The 27,757-nt window shown below is 36.9% G+C and overlaps 1 protein-coding gene across 3 annotated transcripts; it reads left to right on the top strand.

Annotated features, from left to right (window-relative positions):
• Nucleotides 1-543: 543 nt before the first annotated feature.
• LOC127453185 (membrane progestin receptor delta-like) lies at nucleotides 544-27,543 on the top strand. Of its 3 annotated transcripts, none has more exons than XM_051719412.1 (8): nucleotides 544-795; nucleotides 13,323-13,567; nucleotides 14,621-14,748; nucleotides 16,684-16,889; nucleotides 19,900-20,026; nucleotides 21,458-21,554; nucleotides 21,683-21,827; nucleotides 23,792-27,543. In XM_051719412.1, exons 2-8 carry the CDS (start codon nucleotides 13,517-13,519, stop codon nucleotides 24,070-24,072), a joined length of 1,035 nt encoding a protein of 344 aa, XP_051575372.1. In that variant the 5' UTR covers nucleotides 544-795; nucleotides 13,323-13,516; the 3' UTR covers nucleotides 24,073-27,543. The 3 variants fall into 3 exon arrangements, with proteins under 3 accessions (XP_051575372.1, XP_051575375.1, XP_051575373.1); XM_051719415.1 differs by lacking the exon at nucleotides 544-795 and adding an exon at nucleotides 5,299-5,319; XM_051719413.1 differs by lacking the exon at nucleotides 544-795 and adding an exon at nucleotides 12,048-12,357.
• The last annotated feature ends 214 nt before the right edge of the window (nucleotides 27,544-27,757 follow it).

Raw genomic sequence — 27,757 nt, 5'->3', positions numbered from 1 at the left:
AACATTAAGACAATTAATAGTGTGGCCATAAGAGCCTAAATATTTACTAAATTATTATTATTATTAGTGTTAGTGTTAATATTATTATTTTTGTTAATATTAGCTATTATTAGTGTTGTTATTGTTATTATTATTTGGGATTCTAAACAAAGAACAATACAACATTTAATAATTTTATATTTTTTATAATATATATATTATAATTTTATACTTTGAAGAAAACAAATGTTAAGGTAAAATTACTGTTGACAAAATATAGGTATTAAAGTAGCCTATACATTTATATATATATATATATATATATATATATATATATATATATATATATATATATATATATATAAATTGTATAATATATTGTAACGACAAACCTACTTTTTAAATCCCCTTACGCCCTTTATTCTATTTTATTTTATTCATAATTTGTAGAATAATCCGTGGAAACAGAAAGGAGTGCGCTAAAAGTAGTTGAACGGGTTTCATGGCTTTGTTCTCGGGTCTCCTGATCTGAACACAGGGCTACTTTCATGTCTCCATCCAATGAGAAAGCGCCCGTGTGTGGAGGGTGGGATTTCCAATGCTGTTTGTGTTCCTTTCACAAACAATTTGAGGGACACACAGTGCCCGAATGATTCTCGGGGCTGTCCACTAACTTTAGCTCGTAGTTCGGCCATGTATTTGTAGTTGTTCGCGCTTATTTTTCCTTTAACTGTAACACTCCGGATACCAAACTGGCGTCCTCACATCTCCAACTAACACGCGCCCATTACCTTTTAGACCAGATCAAGCTCAAAGGTTTGGACTTTTCTCATGCACATTGAACTTAATGTTATTTTAATGAATAGTAATGTTGTAAAGTTTCAAATTCTGGCTTTATATTTGTTGTCATGCATGGAAACATGCATTTATCCATGCATATTTAGTTTAACCTATGGATAGAACTTTTTAAGTCGTTCTTCACAAGTTGTATGAAGGAATGTGGTGAAAATATGCATTCCATGAACATGTTATGGCTTTATATTATTAATAACAAAAGAAATGAACTTCACAACGACCTGTCACAACTCCACAAGTGTGTCACATTGGCAATATGGTGAAGAAAAAGTGGAAGTGTGTTGTAACTCATCAATAAGCTGGAGGGTTGGGTGTTATTGTGCAATGTTTGGCTTTTTATCTATCTTGGGAATTTCTGAAAAGTGGATCATGCTGTTATAAGTTGTGGGGATGTCCTTTCTTTAGTTGAGGAGCAGTTTTGCATTTTGGTGTGAATTGTGGAACATTGTTGAGTTGACATGGAGCACCTCCCCATGGGTGGGTTAAATATACATTATCAATGGAAGAGGGTGCATTTCAGGAATTGCCTTTCTTTCCCTTGAACACAAATGGAACATGCTCTACTGCATTAGTTAACATGAGCAGCCTCAATCGTGGAGGCTCCTCTAGTTCTTTAAAGGGATAGTTCACCCAAAAATGAAAATTCTCTCATCATTTACTCACCCTCATGCCATCCCAGATGTGTTTGACTTTCTTTATTTTGCAGAACACAAATAAAGATTTTTAGAAGTATATTTCAGCTCTTTAAGTCCACACAATGCAAGTGAATGGTGGCCAAAACTTCATAGCTCCAAAAAAGCACATACAGGAGGCATAAAAGTAATCCAAATGACTCCAGTGGTTTAATCCATGTCTTCAGAAGCAATCCAACTGATTTGGGGTGAGAACAGACCAAAATTTAACTCAATTTACACTATGAATCTTGACATCAACATTCTTCTTGGCGATCATGATTTCAAAGTCGAATTACACTTCCTAGCGGCATCTAGCGCATGCGTCAAGCACTAGGAATCGATTGGAATGCTTCAGAAGACATGGATTAAACCAATAGAGTTTTATGGATTACTTTTATGCTGCCTTTATGTGCTTTTTGGAGCTTCAAATTTAAGTCACCATTCAGTTGCATTGTATGGACCTACAGAGCTGAGATATTCTAAAAATCTTTGTGTTCTGCAAAAGAAGGAAAGTCATACACATCTGGGATGGCATGAGTGTGAGTGAATGATAAGAGAATTTTCATTTGTGGGTGAACTAATTATTTAAGTAGTCTGAAACAGGGCCTGTTCCAAACCCTCTTTCTAAATACTGCCTGCATTTCCAGATATGAAGAAATTTCCACGACACAGTATGTACCTCTTTTGTACCTTAGTTTTGAATTGCAAATACATGAAATAGTTGAGTTTGCATAGCTGTCAACTTAATTAGTGGCAGCATTTATGCCTTTAGGATATGGACATGAATGTTACTCTGGAAAAAAAAAAGGCTGAACAGTGTTTAATCGGTGGTTATGTGCATAAACTGCTTAAAACTTGTGTTCTTGGTAAAATAAATAAATAAATAAATAAAATCGCAATTACACTAATGAACCTAAAATGGAAGTCTACAGGGCAAGCCATTGCACCAGAATAAATGTTGAAATATACATAGCCACAAGACGTGTTGCATAGTTAGCATAGAATCGCTTATCGAGTGAGCAGTCACAGAGCAACCACCCAGAACACCCTAGTAACTGCATAGTAGTGTGCTAAAAAAAACACACTAAAAACCACTCAGCACCAGTGGCAGATCTAGAAGGGGGGCCACCTGTAATGTATATCAGGTTTTGTTTGTGTTGAAAGCACTGCGTGATGTGTTTAAAATCCCTTATTTCCAAGAAAACGCCTCAGGCAAAATGAAAGTATTACACAGAACTTCTAAAACAGGTTTTCCACTTCGCTTGTTCTACAAGGGCAAATGCATATATTTCTTGCAACATTTAATGACCATTTTAAAGTTGCATTGTCATTTAAAACTTAAACAGACATGGTTGTTTTTTTTCTAACTGAAAAGCTGTTGTTGAAACAATGTGGAAAATTCCAGTTTTCCCAGTATAGACATTTGCATAATTATTAGTCTTTTTTGTGTAGGTGATTGCCAGACTACTTCATCCCATGTATTAACATGACAATGGCATGCACAGAGCCTGGAATAGTGTCCGTACTGTCTCTGCAGTTATATGTGTGCAAAACAAAGCTAACAGGCCTCATGCATAGGCACCTTATTGTCAACACGCAGTGATAAAGACGTCCATTGAGGCAGATCTTGTGACACAATCACGAGCCACAATAAGAATGTCAGAATTATAGAGGAGGGTGAGACAGAGTTTACATGGATAGAGAAAGAAACAAAAATGTAGCATACGTACTTTCTTAATGCACATTCGTGGTCTTGTTGTGCACGATTTTTTAGTGCAAGTTATTAAAAAGAAAAATCATAATCTTTATACCCTCCTGAGACCCGAGCGTGACTGCTGTGTGCATTTTCCATTTCCCTTTCATGATTTGTAACTTGAGCACTTTGTAGAGCAAATAATTTTCCTAAAATTTGATGTCCACATATGTGGACAGCAGGACTAAATTGTAAAAGTTAAATTAATACCAAGTAGAAAGTCAGATTTTTTTTCATGTTTCCAGCAGTGTTGGTTATTCATGTTTTTGAGACATTACAGACATTGCAGCTGATTTTCTATAAAGCTTAATAAATAATTCTTATTCAAAGTAATGACCAGGTTTATCCAATCACTGCCAACCATATTAAAATAAAATGTAGTATTATAAAATATGAATCTATGCACTGATTACCGTTGTCCCATGTCTGCCAAACATGTTGAGTGGTGAAAACATCATCTGCAGTCTGAAACTGAACTTTTGGTCAGATTTTAAGAGAAAGTTATAGGGTGCGCCCTTGCTCCCTTGCTCTCTATTTAGTAAATGACTTAACCTCCAATGTACTGTCTGTCTGAACTGGTCTCAGAACAGTTCGAAATGCACCTTATTTGCAGCCTAACTCCATATAAAGCTTCTGAAAGCAACAATTTTCAGCTTTTTGATGAACCCATTGATTCGCAATGTGAAAATGCACAGTTAATAAAGGAATGCATGTTAATGTTAATAATGTTAATGAATAGAACCGTATTGTACAGTGCTACTGCAAATAAAATAAAATATAACAAAATGTATATCAAAATGAAGCGAAATGGCCTACAGATGTGTTAATAAAGATATTCAAAATAACTAAAATGTTTTGGTTTTTTTTTTCAACTTTTGAGGTAATAATGTCCCAAAATCCACGTGTGTAGACATCATGTTTATCAGCGCGCTGTTCTCTCATTGGTCACTGTTGGTGCATACAACACATCACAAACTTGAGATGATCTCATCTGGTCCTCTCGTTTTGACTCAAAACTGTATGTCATGAGATTTAGTCGGTCAGAATGCAAACCAAACATTCCCACCTATCAACAGTCAGTGCAACCTCCGCAATGTTTCAGAGCTGTTTGTTTTTGAATAACTAGATGCGTTTCCAAGAGAGCATTTCAGGGAGGCTAGTGTCATGTGAATGATGTTTATGTTTGACATCCATAGAAACAGCTGATGGAAGAGACCTTCCATAAACCAATGATCCGTAAGACCAACAATTGGCCCATAGACCAATGTTAGCTTATTTCCTAAATGTAGGTCCAGTCCTGGGGATTTATCAGTTGTCGTATTGGTTTATGCAAATCAGTTGCTTGCGGTTGGATGTCTGCCAGTATCTTTGCATTTCAAGGAATAGTTTACCCATAAATGAAAATTCTGTTATCATTTACCGGCCCTCAAGTAATTATAAACCATATGACTTCCTTCCAGCAGTGGAACATAAAAAGTGTAATGGTCACACTGATCTTTCCCATACAGCAAAAGTAGATGGTGACTTTGTCCTGTCGAGCTCCAAAGAGGATAAAAAAGCACCAATAAAGCAGTCCTCATGTGCTGTATTCCATTCTGAAGCAAAATAATAGTTTTGTGAGAGAATTTGAGTCATTATTTGCTGAAAATCTTCCACTCTGCTACAGGTCACAAAATTAAAAGTTGATGTGTCTCGATCGGTCACAAGACACGCAATAACCAATGGCTTTTTATGTTATTGAAGTCAAACTTGAGGCGCCAAGTTTGAACATTCTTTATTTGGGTAACATGATGATAGAGTTTTTATTTATGGATGAATTGTTCCTTTAAAGGTCTGTGCTATGATTTGTATGGCAAGTCATCTCATTTGCACAAGTCAGTCACTGGTGTGGCTGTTATTGTTTTCTCCCTAAATAGTTATGTGTTGAGTAAGGATGTGTTGAGTAATAACTTAGTATGAGAGTGGTAAAGTGTTGCAAATATGAGAGTGTTAAGACCGAGATGTTTTAAAAGACTCTCTGAACGTAAATAACAAAAACTGCATTAGAGTTTGATTGTGGTAAGCTTGATTCATTTCAATTAATCGATTAAAAATCAGTTTGCATCATCTTTGAAAATTGTTCCACTGAGACCCCACATGTTTTAAGTATTAAAATGTTTTAGTTAGGGAAATGTCAGAAAATGAATAAATATTAATCTTCCTTGTGTTATATTAGTGTGGAAAACATGCCTTTATTATTTTAAAATGTATTTTTCTTACAGCATTTTACTATTTGCATTAATAATTTCAGTCTAATTGCCTACAGTGATTGTTTGGTTTAAATGATGGTTCATCTGATTGAAAAAAAAAAAATCACGCTTTAAAGCTGTCATGTGTATTTTGTTGATTTGTGTCTTTTATTTTGAAGTGTTTAGTTCCTGTTTCCCTTGTCATGTGATTCCTGTTTTCCCTCCATGTTCATGTGTCATGTTTTCTTTGGTTTATTGTTTAATTATCTTGTTATCAATGTTTGTTCATTGGTTATGTTCACCCATGTCCATGTATTTAAACCCTCATGTTTTCCATTGTCCTTGGTCAAGTATTGAATGTATGTGGATGTGTTTTGCTCCTAGCCAAGTCAAGCCATGTTATGTTTATAGTCAAATCACAGTCAAGTTCATGTTTATGTTTCACGTTTGTAGTTAGGGTTATAGGTTATCATGTTTGTAAATCAACTGCACTTGGGTTCTCATCATCGTCTTCGTCATTGCCAGCACTGCCAACTTCGTTACAAAAGCCACTTCTTAGCAAAAATATTAAAATACATTTTGAATTCCATCAGAAGGCTGTGTGTATAAATAGATACTGTGTATATATATATATATACAGTTGAAGTCAGAAGTTTACATACACTTAGGTTGAAGTCATTAAAACTCATTTTTTTTAACCACTCCACAGATTTCATATTAGCAAACTACAGTTTTGGCAAGTCGATTAGGGCATCTTCTTTGTGCATGACACGAGTAATTTTGTCCAACAATTGTTAACAGACAGATTGTTTCACGTTTAATTGACTATATCACAATTCCAGTGGGTCAGAATTTTAAATTCACTAATTTAACTATGCCTTTAAGCAGCTTGGAAAATTCCTGAAAATAATGTCAAGCCTTTAGACAATTGGATGGCCACTCCAATACCTTGACTTTGTTGTCCTTAAGCCAATTTACCACATCTTTGGATGTATGCTTGGGGTCATTGTCCATTTGGAAGACCCATTTCCAACTGAGCTTTGACTTCCTGGCTGATGTCTTGAGATTTTGCTTCAATATATCCAAATAATTTTCCTTCCTCATGATGCCATCTATTTTGTGAAGTGCACCAGTCCCTCCTGCAGCAAAGCACCCCACAACATGATGCTACCACCCCCATGCTTCACGGTTGGGATGATGTTCTTTGGCTTGCAAGCCTCACCCTTTTTCTTCCAAACATAACGATGGTCATTATGGACAAACAGTTCAATATTTGTTTCATCAGACCAAAGGACATTTCTCCAAAAAGTAAGATCTTTGTCCCCATGTGCACTTGCAAACTGTAGTCTGGCTTTTTTATGGTGGTTTTGGAGCAGTGGCTTCTGCCTTTCAGGTTATGTCGATATAGGACTCATTTTACTGTGGATATAGATACTTGTCTACCTGTTTCCTCCAGCATCTTCACAAGGTCCTTTGCTGTTGTTCTGGGATTTATTTGCACTTTTCGCACCAAATTGCGTTCATCTCTAAGAGACAGAATGTGTCTCCTTCCTGAGCATTATGATGGCTGCGTGGTCCCATGGTGTTTATACTTGCGTACTATTGTTTGTACAGATGAACGTGGTACCTTCAAGTGTTTGGAAATTGCTCCCAAGGATGAACCAGACTTGTGGAGGTCCACAATTTTTTATCTGAGGTCTTGGCTTATTTCTTTTGATTTTCCCATGATGTCAAGCAAAGAGGCACTGAGTTTGAAGGTAGACTTTAAATACATCCACAGGTACATCTCCAATTCAGTACACCTCCTATCAGAAGCTAATTGTCTAAAGGCTTGACATAATTTTCTGGAAATTTCCAAGCTGCTTAAAGGCACAGTTAACTTAGTGAATGTAAACTTCTGACTTCAACTATATATATATATATATAGAGAGAGAGAGAGAGAGAGAGAGAGAGAGAGAGAGGTTTCTTTAACTTCGGGGACCTTTATGTCCCATGTGGATTTTTATTAAAGTGAACAGATTTCAACTTTATTTTTGTTATATGAAGATCACATTAATATCTATAAAAAAAAAAAATTATTGCATGTTTAAAACTGTAACAATATAAACAAAGAGTGAAATAAACCATCCATTTCAGTATTTTTTGTGAAAATTATTTCTATCCATTTTTAAAAAATTACGTCTGTCCCACAGTTGCAGTTTACCAAGTCGACAAAAGTGCCAGTGAAGCACATGCTTGAGATTATACAGTATATGACAAGAGTGATGTTTGAGGAAAACAAAGAAAAAAATAAGGTAAATATAATTGGTGAGCAAAATATTTTAATTGGGCTTCATTTCCAATCAAGCTGGAATTTTTGCCAAGTTATGCAAAATGTGTGTAAAGGTTATTTAATTATGTATTTACGATACATAAAATGTAGCTATGAAACTGGCCTCAGCAAAACAAAGGAGTCATTTGCTACCACTCCTTGTGTTCCCTAGTCAAAATGACCGACCTACTAATGATTGTTTATAAATCTCTCATATTGCATATATTATCACAAGATATTGCATTAGATCTGTCAGCATGAACAAAGAGAGAGGTGTTAGTGAACCCAATTGCAGTTTTTAATTATGAAGGCAATCTACAAACAGAAATAGCACAAGGCTTGATAAACAAAAGAACAACTAAGCTCAATGCCACCATGCATGAGACTAGACCATGAGTGATGAAACACGAGGGAATATATACAGACATGGGAAGTCACAACACAAGGAACAGCTGGGAACACTGTTGGCAAACAGGTGAATGTAATGATGACAGTGCTTGCCGGGAAATGTAGTGTGGGGAAAAAAAATACAACATAAAAGGCCATTAAAGTTAAACTAAGAGTCTGTGAACATGAAGGGATGGTGACATGAAGGGATGTGACAGAACACCCCCTCCCCCATAAATGGGCGGCTCCAGAAGCCCAAAGACAGATAGTTGTAAGGCCAAGGGTGTAACAGGGAACCAGGGAGGAGCAGGCAGATGGTCCTTAGGCCAGGAAGGTGTCTCCTGGAAGGGAGCAGGGTCCGGAGGTTTGGGAGGCGGCTCCAGGAAGGCCACTGGAGGAGGATCAGAACACCAGGATGGAACTGGCATGGGGTCAGGGGGCAGAGCCACAGGGGATGGAGCAGCTGGTGGTGAAGACCCAGGGGGCGGAGATACAGTTGTTTCAGGGAGTTGAGACTCAGAAGGCATAGCCAGAGGTGGAGCGGCAGAGCCGCTAGAGGATCAGGGACTTGAGACTCAGGAGGTGGAGCAGGGATTTGAGTTTCAGGAGGAGCCGGAGTGGGCGGAGCCGCAGGAGGTGGAGTCTCTGGGGGAGTGGACGTGACCACCGGAGGAGGAGTCTCTGGAGGAGCGGACTCTGAGGGCAGAGTCGTGGAAGACTCTGAGGGTGGAGTCACCGTGGTCAGGAGCGCTGGCAGTGACTGGGAAACGGCCTCCGTGGCTGTGGGCACTGGCAGTGACAGTGAAATGACCTCCGTGGTCATGAGCACTGGCAGCGACTGGGGAGTAGGAGCCCTTCTTTCGGATGGCAGTGAGCACTGCTGTGGGAGGCTCGAGGGGCGGAGCTGTGGGAGGCTCAGTAAAGGAGATCTTCAGGACCACTGAGGCTGGGGAGAAAGTGGTCTCAATTGAAGGGAGCTCAGAGACCACTGAAACCAGTGAAACCCCCCCGAAAATTTCTCTAGGGCTGGAGCAGGCGTGAAATCTGGTTCTGGTACAGACAAGGCTTGAAACGCTGGCTCTGGGATGGACGAGGCTTCAGGAACTGACCGTGGCTGGCGTTGGCATTGGCTGGTCGACCGTGGCAGGCATGGGCATTGGCTCGTCGACCGTGGCAGGCGTAATGGGATACTCTACTGCATGTGTAGTCCTCCTCCATCTCACCTACAGTGAAAGCTGATCCACTAAATAACAATGCCAGATCCATAAATTGGGCCAAGGTCCAGGGGCTTTTGCCACAAGGCATAAGGTACTTCACTGGCTCATTCAAACCAATGCAGAAAATGGCTTGACAGGCAACATCATTAAAGTTCACCTCATTGGCCAACTCACAAAAGTCCACAATGTACTCCTCCAGGGAAAAATTCCCCTGACTCAACTGCAGAAGGCAAACTGTTGGGTTCATGTTGAAGGTCTAGTCTTCTGTCAGCGAAAGAGAGAGATGTTAATGAACCCAATTTCAGTTTTTAATGATGACAAAGAGAGTCTACAAACAAAAATAGCACAAGGCTTGATAAACAAAAGAACAACTAAGCTCAATGCCACTATGGATGAGACTAGACCATGAGTGTTGAAACACGAGGGAATATATACAGATATGGGAAATCACAATACAAGGAAAAGCTGGGAACATTGATGGGAAACAGGTGAATGTAATGATGACAGTGCTTGCTGGGAAATGTAGTGTGGGGAAAAACTACAACATAAATGTCCATGAAAGAGGTAAACTAAGAGTCCGTGAACATGAAGGGATGGTGACACGATGTGACAAGCTCTTTTTACCAACTTCTTTTTTAGTAATTATGACATTCCTCAAAGAGTGTACATAAAAAGACGATGCACAAGAGGGCACTCAACACATGATGTGTGTGTGTGTGTGTGTGTGTGTGTGTGTGTGTGTGTACAGGTTTCACTATATTTGTGAGTGCCAAATTTTTGAAAATGTCCTCATTAATATAGAGAAACTTGTTGAAAACCCACTACTGAGGACATTTTAGGTGATCCTCACGTGTAAAAAAATGCCCATAAATCGTCCAAATTATGTTTAGCTTTAAATCTACTGATGTGGACAGGTTTCTGTGAGGGTTAGGTTTAGGGGTTGGTTAGGGGATGAAGAATATCATTAGCCTCCTATGAAATCAATGAATGGAAGTCTATGAGTGATGTTGTGTTCATTTATATAGTGTGTGTGTGTGTGGATGGGTTTGGGTGGTTTACGAGGACATTTTTTAAGTTACAAACTGGTAATTACAAGGGTATTATGCTATAAATGTGGGTTATGAGGACATTTCTAGTGTCCCCATAATTCAAATTACTTAAAAAACATACTAAACGATGTTTTGTTTTTGTTTTTTATGTAAAAATGCAGAACGTTTTTTGTGAGGGTTAGGTTTAGGGCTAGGGTTAGGGTTAGGGGATAGAATCTATAGTTCGTACAGTATAAACATCATTATGTCTTTGGAGAGTCCTCATAAGGATAGCCGCACCAACATGTGTGTGCGTGTGTGTGTGTGCGTGTCTGAGGACTTTGTGTGTGCAAACACACATCCACATATGCACTCATCTAAAGGATTAGGATGCTCCTGAACACTTAATAATTTCTGTATTTTGTAGTCTAATCCGTTCATTTCCAATGGCTGTTCATTTTTGACCGGGAACACAACAAGTGTAACAAAGTGAAATAAAACCAATAAAATGTAAAGGAAATTGTCCAATTTTTTTTTCAGGTACCATATGTGTACAAAGTCATGGAATTTTATTCCAATTGGATTAAGTAAAAAAAGAAAGTCTTCCAGGTCAAAAGGACCTGAACACATCATAAGGGTTAAAATTTCCATCAACATCATTTCCACCACAGAATTAAACACAGTACAGAATTTAAGATGTGGTTGTGATGAGCTGGATGAGCACGGCCAGCGCTGAATCAGCTGATCAGCGGGAGAGCGAGATAAAGGGGAGCCGGAGACGCCAGTTCGATAGAGAGACGCACGCTGCCGTGTTGTGTGTGTCTGTGTTCATGTTTGATTTATGTTGTTTTAAGTTGAGTTATATCATTAAACTTTGTTTACTGTTCAGCCGGTTTAGCGGGCTCCTCCTTGTCTGTCCTTGAGAGTCCTCACCGCTGCCATCCGCTAGGGGAGCAGCCGCGGCTGTCTTCCTGGGGACGGAGGGGTCGCTGCGGGACGCCGAGAAGGGGAGGAGCGGTTCCGTCCACCAGGAGTCAGAGGGCTTGCTGCCGTCCACTGGGGGAGGAGCGAGCTGTCATCCGCCAGAGGGCAGAGGAGCAGTTGAGGAAAGGGCGATGGCGTGTCTGGGAACCAGTGGGCAATTTTCTCTCTCTCTTTCTCTGTGTCCCTCACTCGCACTTTCCCTCTCCCCACGCCTCTCCCCCAGGTTCCCAGGAGGTGGGGTGAACCCGCGGCTGACAGAACGGCCTGAAGGGCAGCGTCTCCCCTCCAGAGATGGGGGGGGGGGGGAGTAGGTCAGTCCAGTGGCACCCCGGCCTGAATCGGGCGGGGGAGGAGTGTGATGAGGAGGAGGGCATGGCTGGGCTGTGAGGGTGCACGGCCGGCGCTGAATCAGCTGATCAGCAGAAGAGCGAGATACAGGGGAGCAGGAGATGCCAGTTCAAGAGAGAGAGAGAGAGAGAGATGCACACGGCCTCATTGTGTGTCTGTGTTCATGTTTGTTTTATGTTGTTTTAAGTTGAGTTATATCATTAAACTTTGTTTTCTGTTCAGCCGGTTCCCGCCTCCTCCTTGCCCGTCCTTTTAACTGTTACAGTGGTGATAATAAGAATTTAATTAAATACTCAAGTGAGAGTGTAAAAAAAAGTCTGCAGTGCTAAAACTGCCAAAAGTTAAAGAAACACTCATAAACTTTTAACTATATCATCAAGCCCTAATATTTTTGTATAAACAGTAGGGAAGGGCTCTTGTGTGAAAGCATTGCTCAACCATTTCCATCTGCTTTGTTTATGTGCTGCTGTTTGTCTTTGTGCAGAAAGCGTGCTCATTTTCATGCAGCTCTGTGTGTAACAGTCAACTCTATGAACCTCACAGAGCACATTCTGTTCTAGTTCAGGAGTACGGACCCCTTTAGAAAAGCACAGGTACCTCTAACAGCTAAACTTTACTTAAGCACAAATAAGACAATTGTTGATATACATTAAGAGTATAGAGCTATTTTAATGTGGATAGTATAGCTCAGATCATTTGGTCTTGGAAAATTTTTTATGAGAAACGTTAGAGTTCATGTTAAAATCTCTGACTTTTGAATGCAGACTTTGTTCTTTTCAAATCTGAGCACTGTTTGAGACATTGTTGAGCTCTCCAGAGGAGACACGCGTGAGATTACTGGGGTCTTTTTGGCTATACTTTCACATCACAAGCCTAAGCTCCCAATTATGATTTTCTGCTCAAATCTGATTTATTGTTGTGCAGTTGTTCGAATGTGGCGTAGCCCATATCAGACACTGGTCTAAACAGGTGATGCTCCTAAACTGATCCACATTAATTGATTCACGGGAATAACTTACCACTCAAATGCCATTTTTGCTACTGATGTTTAAATCAGAGACTGCAGTAACATGTCTCAGTTTTACAGCTCTTTATGTATTGCAATATACAGTATATTTACAGTGACCTTCCATTTCTCTCTCATTCAGTGTGCAATGCAGCTTCTCTTTTCATATGCACTAATTGGTCTCTTACCATCTGAACCTTTTAATTGCTCTTTAGCATATGTTTTTAAGTAATATATTACTGTTTGCCCTTCTAGTTAGATGCCATTGTATTTCATTGTACTCTGCATAATGACTATAAAGTTGAATAATCTAATATCTAGCATCATATGTAAAAATGAGAGGTTTCACTCATGGACGATATTTCATATTTATTCATATAAACACTTTTGTGGTACTTGAGGCTTTCTGTCAGGGCTGCGATGGTCCCTAAGCCAAAAATGTTAGGAAATGCAGCTCTAAAGCTGATTATTTATGTTTTCAACAGTAATCCAGCTTTCTTTTCATTGTATATGGGTCAAAGAACCAGTCTTTCTCTCTCATTCTGTCTGCAGTGTTTCCTGCATGGCAGGGGGCTGGAGGAGGTCATGGTTGGGGCTGGGCTCATTGTGTGAGGCGGGAGGCCGGGGAAGGGGGCCTGTCCCGAGGCCTTGAGTGTCCTCTGTGGTGTGTCCTGTGTCGGGGAGGAAGGGAGAGACTCAGACAGGCCTGTCAGAGAGGGAAGGGTGCATTCCGGCTGCCTGCAGACATGCTGAGTGTCAGACTTCCACAGCTCTTTGACTTCCACCAGGTGCCAAAGGTGAGACCTACTGAAAGATGCCTAAAAACAGGATCTTATGGTAGAGCCTGCCCACCAACCTGCATGTAATGCACAACTTCCAGTATTTAAAGGGTAGTTCACCCAAAGTGAAAATTCTGTAATTACTTACTCACCCTGATGTCATTCCAGACCTGTTTTTTTTCTCTCCATTAAACACTAAAGGAGAAATTTTACAGCTTCTCACAGCTCTTTTTCATACACAACAGTTTATAGTGACCATGTATTTCTAGCTTGAAAATGGACAAGTAAGCACCATAAAAGTTGTCCATACAACTTGTGCACAATATTCCAAGTCTTTTGAAGCCATATGATTGAATTATGTGAGGAACAAACCTACGTTTTGTTGGTATTCACTGAAAATCTTCCCCTCCGCTGCAGCTCTCAAATCTCACTCTCTATTCTGCAAATTCAAACTGGAGCACTGAGTCGACATGCCAAAAAATAAAAATGGTGTTAATGATGTCAAATCTGGCATGACACATCAACTTGCAATTTTTTTATGTGAACGCGGACACGAACAAATGTGGCAGAGAGAACAGTTAATAATAGTGTTAGGGGAAAAAAATCGATATTTTAAACTTGCAATATTTTTCCTCACAATATTGTATAGATATTCCCATGCCAAAAATCGATATTGAAATATCAGAAAATTTGTTATTTAGCAGAATGTTCAAGCTTCTTTTTGGGTGGTGATAGTGACTGCCAAGTCATAAAAGTACAATAAAAGTAGTCTATGTAACTCATTCGGTTTTTCAGCGAATAATGACTTCTGTGGTGCTTTTTTGTTCATTTGAAAGCATGAAGGTATAAATCTACATCTATTTTAAATATATGGGAAAAAGCAGCCTGAACATTCTGCAAATCCTTTTGTGGTCCACAAAAGAAGAAAAAATGACGAGTATTTTGAGAGGAAAATTTTCACTTTTGGCTGAACTCTTCCTTTAAACTGTGGTGTCTTTTAATATTTTCATATATTGTTATGATTCTGCAGATGGCTGCATGTATTTTGGATGTCCAATTGCTGTCTTGCAGGTGTTTCGGGAGGACAGCATCATGTCTGGGTACCGGCATCCCAGGAGCTCAGCCCTGGACTGCATTCTCAGCAGTTTTCAGATGACCAATGAGACGGTTAATATCTGGACCCACTTTCTGCCAACCTGGTAAGGTGTCCAGTTAAACATTTTAATGCCCAAAACTAACAGATTGTCAGCTTTGAAGCTTTTGAGTAAGGTGGTTAATTATGCATTTATTATCTGTGTTATAAGCAGACACTTTTATACAAGATCAGATTTGCTGGTATTTTAAACACATTATTGTTCATACTATGTCCAAGTAGGGGTCGGTGTATGACTTAAATCTTATATCATGGCATAAGTAATTTTATATCACCATAAATCCATGGTTATACTAGGCTTTGAGCATGCAGAACTATTGTGGAGACTGCAATGGACAGGATATGATATTACTCTGGAGGGCTTCTGGTTTTAATAATTAATAAATCACAAATAACAATATCTTCAAAAAGTTAATATATAGCATCTACTCACTTTCCTGCAACTATAAATAATGTGCAGCTTTGAAATATGTATTATTTGTATTGAGCCAAGAGGACAGTGTGTGAAGTTTCGATCTTCTATTGGCCACACGTCTTCTCGTAAAACCAAACTTGGCCAAACTTGAACTTTGGTATGCAGCAGAATGCAAAATTTCTTCGCGTGAACTTGCTTTTCCGGTCTCATGCGTTCAGATGCGTTTGAATGTACTACACTGTGTAGTGTGACCACGTCTTAATGGTATATAACACAATAAGGGCTGTCAATTTAACGTGTTGAATTATTATATCTATATAAAAAAAATATGAATACAAAATAACATGTTCAAAAAATGTACGCAATTAATCATGCCTCCAGACCTGTATGTAAAATTGCGTAATAAAAGTACGTATTTTTCAGCCATCGGAGCAATTCAAGCTTGAAGTAGGCCTACATGTAACTTCGTGATTTTATGAGCCACGTCAACAGGGGGCAGTCAGTGTGCCTCAGCGAACCTCACAAGCAATGCAGCTACAGAATGACGTCCGGTCAACAGGATATGTTCTTACCAGCTGGATGAAGCACAACAGAATGCAGGGATCTTGGGATGTGATTTTCAAAGTTTGAACTGCTTTTAACTTGGCACGGGGTTATAAAAATGCGTGTTTATCATACTGAAAACCAGTGAGATGCTTCAAAAGCATCTGTCTGATGCATAAGTACATCAACTGACAATTAAAAATAGCGCATACGGAATGCAAGAATGCATTTAAATTGCAAAGTGAATTGCTGTCAATGTCATGGATTGTAGGATTATGTTCAATGATATAGGAATAAAACAAACAATACTGTATATTGACTTTCAAAGCCATTTATATTTTAATCTGAATATCTGATATATTGTGTATATATATATATATATATATATATATATATATATTATATATATATTATTTAGATTGAATTATTTGCAGTCCTTCCTCAATACAAATTTAAATATGCAAATAATTACGAATAATTAGATTAATTAATCAGCATGTAATGTAATTAAGTTGATTAAAACATATTATCGATTGACAGCCCTAAACATAATATTATTATTTTTGCTGGAAAACAAATAAAATATTTATATGTTGTAGCAATGCCTTTTTTTTTTTCTTCTTTTTTTTTTTTTTTTTTTTTTTGATAATCCATTGAATTAAATACTTCACAAATGAAACTTCATCTCATTTGATAATTTTCTCTTTTGTTTGTAACTTGATGGACGCAAACCAAAAAATATGATTATTTATAACAAAACAATAAGGCTGGCATCAGGGCAAAAACGGCACAAATGTAACTCTAGAGTTAAAAACAGAAGACTCAAAACATATTTTTGTATAATATCCTAAAAAAATGTTTTTTGACTTTTGATTAGATAAGCCACATTTAGAGTCATTATAAAATAGCTGATATGTGACTTCAGGCTGGCCCTGCATTAAAGACATAATAAGAAAACAAATTTAATCACCAGCTCACTTGCTCAACGTAAATGACTTATGTATTACCTGACCTGCACTACAGGTACTTCCTGTGGCGATTTAGTGTGCTGTGCTTCACACTTGACTTCCTGTATGAGAGCTACACGTGGCCGCTGCTGGTCTATATGCTTCTCATCTGCCTGTACCCCTTCACCTCCAGCTGTGCCCACACCTTCAGTACCATGTCACCTGAGGCTCGCCACATCTGCTACTTCTTCGACTACGGAGCTCTCAGCCTGTACAGTCTCGGTACGCTTCTCCAGTGCTGTCTGACATTCTGATATTGCTGACATTCTGTCCAGGTTTTATGAAAAATTTAAAGTACTGTGCAACCTATTGTGTGGCAGACAAGCACATTGCTATTTTTATAGTGACACAGCAGTGTTTTGTGTTTGAACATCTACTGTGTAGATAAAGGTGATTTGGTCTTGTTTAGCCAGACTAACAATTAACAGGCTAAAGGATTTCCTTAATGCAAACTAAAATGTTTCTGTGCTTTTCTTTGGGAGGAATTTGGGGTAAAATAAGACCCAGAACTGTTCTGGCAAAACTGTTCTGATTCACCCTTAAACCTGATGTAATGTCGGAGAAATTCATGAAGGAGAGCAGTGGAAATGAAGTCGTCTTGGACAGTTGATGTGAGGTTATGTAAACCATGAGCTTTAGAGGAAATGAGCCGTTTAACATGCAGGCATTTCATTGTGTGACTTCAAAAGAAAGCAAGCAAACACTGCAGGGAAAACCTTTAAAGTCTGCACTGATACAGAGTGAGGGTTAAAGAGCTACATATATTGTTCAGGCAACTTAAAAAGCGTGAAGAGCTAGTGAGAAATATAAGCGTAATGTTAAAATCATCCGATTCACCTTGCATTGAGTGAGTGATTTCTGAATGCACCATTTAAACATTAAAAAATAAAGTTCTCTTTAGAAGAATGGTAATTCTTTCAATTGGAAAAAAATGTATAAAGAGAACTTTAATTTAAAAAAGTAAACATGGTTCTGCAGTATTTCTGTTCATATGGTTATGGACATGGCTGTCATCTCTATACTGAATTGTATGGAATGTCCAGCTGTTCAATATCCTGCCTTTTGAGTAAGTTTTCTTACAGGCTCCCATAAATAGCTTATATATAAGGTGTGTGTGTTTATATATATATATATATATATATATATATATATATTACACACACACCGATCCACCACAACATTAAAACCACCTGCCTAATATTGTGTAGGTCCCCCTCGTGCCAACCCGCATCCCAGAATAGCATTCTGAGATGCTATTCTTCTCACCACAATTGTACAGAGTGGTTATCTGAGTTACCATAGACTTTGTCAGTTTGAACCAGTCTGGCCATTCTCTGTTGACCTCTCTCATCAACAAGGCGTTTCCGTCCACAGAACTGCCGCTCACTGGATGTTTTTTGTTTTTGGCACCATTTGGAGTAAATTCTAGAGACTGTTGTGCTGAAAATCCCAGGAGATCAGCAGTTACAGAAATACTCAAACCTGCCCATCTGGCACCAACAATCATGCCACAATCCAAATCACTGAGATCAAAATTTTTCCCCATTCTGAAGGTTGATGTGAATATTAACTGAAGCTCCTGACCCGTATCTGCACGATTTTATGCACTGCACTGCTGCCACATGATTGGCTGATTAGATAATTACATGGATGATTGTTGGTGCCAGATGGGCTGGTTTGAGTATTTATGTTCAGCAGCAGAGTTCTTGTGAGTGTGTGCACTCAAAAAGATTTACACATTTAAATTTTAATATCAAAATTCGATTTTATAATGTTTAACAAAATTTAATAACATAATATTTATTTTATTAATTTGTATTATGATTATTCTTATTTTTTTTATTAAAGATTGCTTCATTCAATTTGATGGGATTTTTTTTATGAAATTGAAATGCATAAATCTTAAAATAATTTTTTGGAGTGTGGATACGTCAATAATAATAATAACCAAGCATTAGCCATTAGTCAAATCTATGGTTTGGTATACATTGGTCCCAAAAAGTTTTTGGACAGCCAAACTCAAAAATGTATTGATATTATTTCTCAGATAACAAAATACTAAGTGGCATCTATTTTAAAGAAAGAAAGCACAAGCACATATTTAAACAAAACATTTCACAAAAAGAAGGGTTGTAAGGGTTTAAATGATAATACAATACAAATTTAAAATGAAAAAAGTATTTGGACACATTCTGGTCATCAAATGTCACTGGATAACTTTTTCAAACAGTAATTTTCTTGTTTTTGCAAGGCCTTACCATGTTGCATGTTTAATTAAGCAATTGGCATCCAATTGTCATCTTAAAACACTTTATTTATTTATTTAAGATTTTTTTTTAGATACACATTTCAATTTCATAACAAATTTCCATCAAATTGAATTGAGTAATCTTTAACAAATTTAAATATATATATTTTTCTTTTGAAATTTTAAGTTTTATATATTTAATTTTTGTTTAAGATTGCACAATTCAATTTGATGGAAATTTGTTATGAAATTGAAATGCATACTGTAAATGTTAAAAAATAGTCTTAAATATTTTTTTAATAATATAAATATGGTTATTGTATATTTTTAATCCAAAAGCTTGACTTTTGGCATTTATATATATATATATATTTTATTTATTTATTTTTTTTTTTATTTTTTTTTTTTTTTTTAAATTATTATGTATTTGTTTATTGGTCTAATGTTGTCATCCTTGTGTACACATTTTTTTTCTTGTGCACAATATACGTACTATATACTGCAAAAATAGTAATAGAAGTATGGTAATATGCTATTCCGAACATACCATACACCCATTAAAAATGACCTTGGGACCAGTTGTTTAAAAGTCATAACAAAAATGGCTCTGAAAGGTGAGTTTTTTTGTGGAAAAATCTAGCAGCATTTTTTGAAAGTTTCCATTTGTTATTTTGTTTACTGATGCTAAGGCATTCAGACATTTAAGTGTGGATTGCTTGAAGATTATCCACAAATTTTAATGTTATAGTTTTGCTGGAAGTCTTGTTTAGATCTGCCATGATCTACTCACAAAGCTCCTTTCTTTCACACAAGGTCCATAGTTAACTAACCAAGAATGCAGCTTTAAGCAGATCTTAAAGAAAATATGTGCTCTTAAAACTCAGAATGATATCCTAACGAAAATGTGCATTATTTAACTTCAGTAATGCTTTTTCACTTTTCATAGAAATGTTAACTTATGTTGTGCTCTTTTATGGTCCTCAGGCTGCGCCATCGCTTACGGATCTTACGTGATGCCCGACTGCTGGGTAAATAGTTGGCTTCACCAGTATTTTGTGCCGATCGCCGTTGGCAACACACTCTTTTGTACTAGCATGTCCTGTTACTCCAGGTGAGTGTCGCTTCAAGGTGTAATTAAGACTATTGACTAATTTACTAAGCCTGCAATTACAGGAGGCTTATGCAGGATGTCATTTCAATCCCCATTCAAAACCCCACTCAGAATAAAACCTAACACTTTAGAGTATTTATAGGTTAATGGGTTAATTATGTAACTTAAATCCTTCTCACACAGACCTTTGTTTGTCCTGATCTGACAGACATTATGATCGCTGCACAAAAGGTTTCACTCATTTTAATCAATTAATTAATTTGAATAAGACCTTAATTGGTTGTAGAATTCAGGGGCTGAGGCAAGCATTCTTATTACTTTGCTTACGCTTATGGTTTGGGATTTAAACCTTTAAAAGATTTTTAAAGGAGTATTCTGCATTCAATACAAGTTAAGCTCAATAAACAGTATTTGTGGTGGAATCAGAAACAGAATGAGCTTTATTGCCAAGTATGCTTACACATACAAGGAATTTGACTTACATTACATTTACATTTATGCATTTGGCAGATGCTTTTATCCAAAGCTAATAGACCTACTTATTACAGGGACAATCCCCCCAGAGCAACCTGGAGTTAAGTGCCTTGCTCAAGTACACAATGGTGGTGGCTGTGGGGGTTGAACCAGCAACCTTCTGATTACCAGTTACGTGCTTTAGCCCACTACACCATCACCACTCTGACTTGGTGACAGAAGCTTCCATTGCACAAATAATACAACAACAAGACAGAGATAATAAAAAAGCGAGTAGATGCTATTCGTAATGTTGATAAACCACAAAAATGTCATTTCATCCCCCCTTTAAAAAAAACAAAACCTGGGTTACAGTGAGGCACTTACAATGGAAGTGAATGGAGCCAGTCCGTAAATGGTAAAATACTCACTATTTCAAAAGTATAGCCACAAGACTTGTGATAAAATTGCTTCCCAACCTTTTTTGTGTACAATTGTATCCAATTGTACAAGTTCGTTGCCATGACGGCATAAACCCTAAAACACTTGTAAAAAAGCTAATTTAAACAACTTTAAAGCTCAAATAATGCACAAGTTTTAACAGATACTGTAATTAATGTAAGTGCATTTATAAAATTATAAGCTTTGCATTCTGTCTTTAAACCCTTTTAAAAATTGTCTCCATTCACTTCCATTGTAAGTGCCTCACTGTTATTATTATTTTTTTTTTTTTTATGTTTTTGTGGTAATCAACATTATGCCACAAATGCTATCAATTGAGCTTAACTCATTTAAAGTGTTCAGACATTAATGACACCACAAACTGTGCATGGGCATGCACCATATTTAGTGAATAACCACATTAAATTGTGGCTATTTACAGCTAAAATGAATATAGTTATGAATGTTAAATAGTATCTATTTATTGTTAAAAAAAAATTTAATTGAAGGTGAATTTGCCTCTGTCTTTTATTACAGGTTTATTGAGCTGCAGTTCCCACACAGAAGTAAAATCATGCGGACAGCTGCATTTGTCGTTCCCTTCCTGTTTGATAGCGTCCCTCTGTTCTACCGAGTAAGTACAATCACACTTCTTTGTACATGTAAAAAGCCAAGTGCTTATGTAAACTGTGCATGTGTACACTGTAGTCATGAATGAGTGTATTCGTAAACATGTTCCTCTTTCTCTGTATGTGTGTATAGATGCTGTTGTGCTGTTGGGGGAGCTGTAGCCCCAGTGAAGCATTGGCCAGTCACTCAGATCATCTGCTCTTTGCGTTTCTCACATGTTTTCTGTTTGCTTCTCATCTCCCTGAGAGACTGGCTCCTGGTCGCTTTGACTACATCGGTATGTCGTTGTGCCTCATCTGATTGGCTGTGAAGCTCATTTGAATGATTATATAGTTGTTTAGTTTTCCAAAAACCTACAGAGCTGCCTTGCTGTCTATAGCCTACATAGGAAGTAGGGGTTGGAATCAACAAGGACCTGGCAATACAATTTTATATATCGATATCTGGGTCGTGATACAATAATATTTGATTCTTAATGTTTAGAATATTGCGACTGAGATCTTTAATATATACTGCAATCTTGGTAACACTTTACTATAAGGTTCCATTAGTTAACATTAGTTAATGCATTAGGTATCATGAACAAACTATTAACAATATATTTATTAAAGCATTTATACATCTTAGTTCATGTTAGTTAATAAAAATACATTTGTTCACTGTTAGTTCATGTAAGGTCATACTGCATTAACTAATGTTAACTAATACAACTTTTGATTTTAAAAATGTATTAGTATATGTTTTAAGATTAACTAAGATTAATATATGCTGTAAAAGTATTGTTCATTGTTAGTTCATGTTAACTAATTTTGTGAACTAATGTTAACAAATGGAACCTTACTGTAAAATATTACAGCATTTTTTTTACTCACCTGCTTTTCATTCGTCTTCACTGGACTTCAGTATCGCAAGCCCTTTCAAAATTTAATCATGTGCAGGATGTTAATTATAGATATCTACAATTCAGTTTTCACTGGTTAAAATCCTCATTCTTGCTCTAGTATAAATTCTTGATATCTAAAATATATAATTACTGTAATTAGTAATTACTCACTGGAAATACCTATTCTTGATATCAAAATGGAATTTCAACTTGTACAAAACACATTTTTCACTAGGAGAATTTCTGTCTGATCTGTCATTCACTCCTGTTGAAAACGCAGCTACAGATATCTATAATTTCTTACTAGCTGAAATTGCAATTTCTCATATCAGCTAGTTCTTACTAGTAAAAATTATAATTTTTTATATCAATAATAACATTGTTACTAGTGCAAATGTAAATTCATTTTAACATGTTTGATTTAAGATATTAATAAATGTAATATTTATTAAAGATTTACTAATTACAATCACGTTATACTGAAGATACACTGGCGGCCAAAAGTTTGGAATAATGTACAGATTTTGCTCTTGTGAAAAGAAATTGGTACTTTTATTCACCGAAGTGGCATTTAACTGATCACATAGTCAGGACATTAATAACATGACACGTACAGACGCGTTCGCCACATGCTTACTACAACTGTCTGCGTGTCTAGAAAACTGGTCTGCACGTGAAAAGTATGTGCGTTGCCCCCCTAGATTTTCCTTGTGCCCCCAACCTCCCACCCCCCCAGTCGGACAGTGAAACAGCCAAAAGGGGATCCCCCCGTCAGAAGAAGAGAGAACCTATTGCCCACCCTAAAGGCAATAGGTTACATCCTAGTACCGGCCCTGGCATTCTATGCTAATGGAGAAATTTGCATCACTTGCACTGTTTGCGAGATATAACGGCACACGGAAAACAGAATCATACTTTGCCCTTTAGTCTTAGACAGAATGTTTTCTTGTGTAATAAAAAAGCTAAACCCAGCAAATAGAACAGAATGCAGGTGTCCTGAGATGCGTTTTAAAAGTTCTTTTAACTTGACATAGTGTCATAAAAGCACGCCGCTCCTGTGCGGGATGCTCAGAAAACAGCAAGATACACCACAATGACCAAAGATTTCCGTCTAGCGCAAGTTTACACAGAAAAACAATTAAAAAAAATAGCAGAGACTGACACAAAAACGTGTTTTGGATAAGTCTTTGCATCACAAGCAGGCCTATGATGCCTGTAAGTGCTGTCTGTGTAGGCAGCTCACTAGGTTTTGGATTGGAGCCTTGGTTTTGTCAGTATAAAGGTTTGCACAGGTGGCTTTGAATTGCACTTCACACACGGTTCTTTTGACTGTAGTTTTTCACTCATTCTCCTTCAAGGTCACAGTCACCAGCTCTTTCACATATGTGCAGTGGTGGGCACCCACTTCCAGATGGAGGCAGTGTTAGCGGACATGACATCTCGCAAAGGGTGGCTAATGTCCCACTCGACTTTACCTTCCTTTTTGGGTACCTTGGGAGCACTCACTCTGGGCGTACTGCTCAACGTGGCTATCATCGGGATCTTTAGCGCCAGTTTAATGCATACACCCCACCAAAGCACTTTGGCCCCTAGTGCCACCCACTCACAACAGGCACTCCCTGTGAGCAAAGAGGAATAACTTTTAACTCAGAAACCACTGAGAACTCAACACCTCTGCTCACTGTAAACCAGCACCTTTAGCCAAGGGCACACTACAAGACTCAAGGTCACACACTGCTATGTGGACTTCTTGTCGCAGAATAGTCGACAACTAAAAACATTGATGTGATGTGCTTTGGTCTTAGTGTGTGCTTAGCTATTCTAGATGATTTTATTCTAGATTTTAGTAGCAAATGTATGCAGTCACCTTCACTGATATATAAGCAAAATAATTGTGTTGCTTATATTTGTACTAAAGCATTGAACTAAATGTTTTTATTATTTATATTTTTATTATTTTATTATTTATTATTTGTTTTTATTATTTCTGCCGATAACCCTGAAAATAATCAAGACCTTTCTGGTGTTCTTTAACCATTGTGCCTTAGATTTGTTTTTTATTTACTGACATGAAAGGTCGAGGGGTGAATGACGCGAATATTAAAGGTTATGGCTTATATAACTACAAACAGTAGTGTTGTAGTAGTTTTTTTTTTTTTTTTTTACAAAATAAAATGAAAGTCAAATATCACTACATATAAATGTTATCATACCATTAACTGGAAAATTATTGGAAAGCATTAATCAGGGATTTTAAATTTGCATTAATTTCATCATTAATGACCTCATTAATATAATTAATTATATTGCATTGGTCTTTTAAGGTTTTACAATGTGTTTCATATCAAAGTACTGTGGGGTCAAAAAGTCTCATTGAAAACCTGGCATTCAAAATGTAATTTAAACTGGGAATTTTTCGTATTTTTACAAATGTAATAAAATAATAATAGATAAAAAAGTTAAGATGTAAAATTAATAAGCCAGCTTGAGTGCATGTTATCATAAAAGCAATAGAGGGGCCATACTAAATACAATAAAATTATTTAATTCATTTGAACATTTCTTTCCTCAAATTGTTATGCTGATAATGTTATTTGTAATGGGGGAAATTATATTAAATAAGAAAAATGCAAAACAGAAGCATTTTCACTAGTGATTTCATACTTCTGTATATGGTGATCTCAAAACTAATGATGGTGAAAATCTTATAAACTGAAATTACTGACAGGTGGGTAGTCAGTCTCCATTTAAAAGAAATTTTGCCCCTTTAAATTTGTGATTTACATTCATCCCCCGTTTTATCTAGATTCACTCTTTCAATTCAGCACAGAATTATTTGAAATGGCTGGACCACTTTTCGTTTAATTGTACAAATTATTCCTAAGGTACAGTACATAACTTTAATTAGTTGAGGGGAAAAAGGACTATTTCTCTGAAAAATGTTTCAGCTTTTCAAGTTCAAGTTTTTGTCTAATAATTGCTCATTTAAGCATCATTGTACTCTCTGCATCTCATGGGGGCTGCGCTGGAGTTTTCTTCACAGTCATTTAGATGTTCGTCATATAGCGAGATGGTATGTCATGAATAACTTGAGTTGTGTCTATTTCTGCATCAAGTCGTTTTACTGTGGTATTGATTTGTTCATTACAGGCCTATGACATTCAATATACTCTGTTTATCTAAAAGCACAAGGTTTTATATTTAAATACTTATTGTCAGTTCAAATGCCATCTTTGTACCCTGGTGGAGTGCAGAACTCAAAACAAGTTGTTCTTTATGTTGCATATTGCTCATTGGCCTTACACTTGTTACTTGCTGCTCTTAAAGAGATAGTTCACGCAAAAATGAAAATTCTGACATCATTTGCTTACCCTCATGTTGTTACAAACTGTTATGACGTTCTTTCTTCAGTGGAAGAAGTCAGTTAGTAAGTTGAACTTGAGAACCAAAACAGATCAGTTTTGTGAACCAGGTCAACCGATTTATTGGAATGATCTGACACAATGACTCAAACCAATGATTCGCTTCTTCTCTTGTGAACGTGGTAAGGAGAGCTTTATGTCAAGATTTTAAGTGAATAATGACTTTTTGGTCAGCATTTTGGTCACACAATGCTATTGTATGACTTCAGAACAGGGTCAGAAATTTAGTGGGGCTCGGGGCAAAAATGCAACCAAAAGTAACAAAAAACAGGAAATGCCCCTGCCCCTGTGATGTTTTATATATATATATATATACACACACAGTATATGTACAGTATATAATAACATCTTAAATTTAGTACTTAATATTCTATTATTAATTCAGTTATGTTATCAAATAAAATATGATTTGATTTAATTTTATGGATATTAAGAACAAAATATTCAGATTGAGAACTTGTGTTAACAAATTGATTAATGTATTTGAATAAAAAGAATACACTTTTCAAGATGTTTGTGGAGGGGGGAAATGCCCTCATAAACTTTAATGAAAATTAAAATCCAAATTTCTTTATGGAAAAGTTCATTTCTGACACTGCTTCAGAATATTTGGAATATAGGGCAAAAGTCATATGGACCACTTTTTTGTACCTTTTTGAAGCTTCAAAGCTCCAGTCCCAATTCAAATGTAGTTGCATGGAAAAGAGCGGCCATTACATTCTTGAAAACTTCTCAGTTCCACAGAAGAAAAATTCATAGGAGTTTGGAACGACATAAATTTGAGTATATGATAAAATAATTTTCATTTTTGGGTGAACTGTCCTCTTCAAAGTAGAAACAGTTCTAAAAAAACAACAATCTAACCATTATGTATGGCTATAAGCTGTTAACCTCTGAACTGTCACTTTGCCCTTAAGAGTACTTTATTTTCTTTAACCTAACCTAATGGTGCAGGACAGGTACGTAGGTTTATAATTCTGTGCCATTAATTTTCAATCAGCTTAGCAGAACCTTTTCTAACAATCTCTGATGGTCGGTCACATGGTGGTAATGACATCTTAGTTAGAGTTTATGAAAGGGATCCTGGGTTAAAAAGGAATTGTAGGTGTTTAAATGGTCCATGATGGAAAGTTTCTGCATTTTTCCACTTGTCTGTTTGTAGTTTGACAGCAGAACACCTTGTTAAATATGAGTGTGTGTGTTTTTCAGCTCCATTCCTAATGGAGTCTGTTCTTCTGCACAAAGAGGTTTAGATGTGAATGTGACCAGTGACAATAGTATTTTCTACGCTAGAAAAGAAATGAAATGTTAAAGGTATTTGTGTCCCAATCCCTGTGTGTTTGTTGGCCCAGATGAATGTATTGCAGTGTTGGAAACTGTGTTTTTAAAAGCCCTTTAATGTTACAATGTAGCACTTATCACCAATGCCACTTAATAATTTTTAGTTTTGAAAAGGTCCTAGAATTTTGTGATGGATGTAAGCTTTGAGGAGGAATTGAGTCCCTTGAGATTCACTTTGTAATTTTTATTTTTTACTTTAATAAATGTATTTCCCTTTGAATCAAAGTATAATATGTGATCTGAATTGGCACCTTTTTTCGATTGTCAGTTTGGAAATATTTTTGTACCGTGAGAGAAAAAATATGATTGTTTTAAAAATGGTTCAAATAAAACTGACTCATTATTTACTACAGTGCTTTCCCGACTTTTATATAAATAGCATTATTTGCTTAACACAAGACTATATGAGCCAATTCTACTCTCGCAATTCTGATGTGTAACAAAAACTTTCAATAGTTAGAATTTTTCCTTTCTAGGATGCTAAGGATTTGTGAAACTAGGAGCTCTCGATACTCAGAAATCATCCCTGAAACACATAAGGATGGAGGAACACACACACAC

This window comes from Myxocyprinus asiaticus, chromosome 15 (assembly GCF_019703515.2).
Source record: "Myxocyprinus asiaticus isolate MX2 ecotype Aquarium Trade chromosome 15, UBuf_Myxa_2, whole genome shotgun sequence".
In the NCBI taxonomy this organism is placed as follows: Eukaryota; Metazoa; Chordata; class Actinopteri; order Cypriniformes; family Catostomidae; genus Myxocyprinus; species Myxocyprinus asiaticus.
This window is presented reverse-complemented; position numbering and strand designations above follow the sequence as displayed.

Bases quoted from the DNA above. Each gene is read 5' to 3' on its own strand.
- LOC127453185 (XM_051719412.1), top strand. From the start codon at position 13,517: ATGCTGAGTGTCAGACTTCCACAGCTCTTTGACTTCCACCAGGTGCCA. The intron at 14,749-16,683 runs GTAAGGTGTCCA...CCTGCACTACAG, and splicing joins ACCCACTTTCTGCCAACCTG to GTACTTCCTGTGGCGATTTA. The intron at 16,890-19,899 runs GTACGCTTCTCC...TATGGTCCTCAG, and splicing joins TCTCAGCCTGTACAGTCTCG to GCTGCGCCATCGCTTACGGA.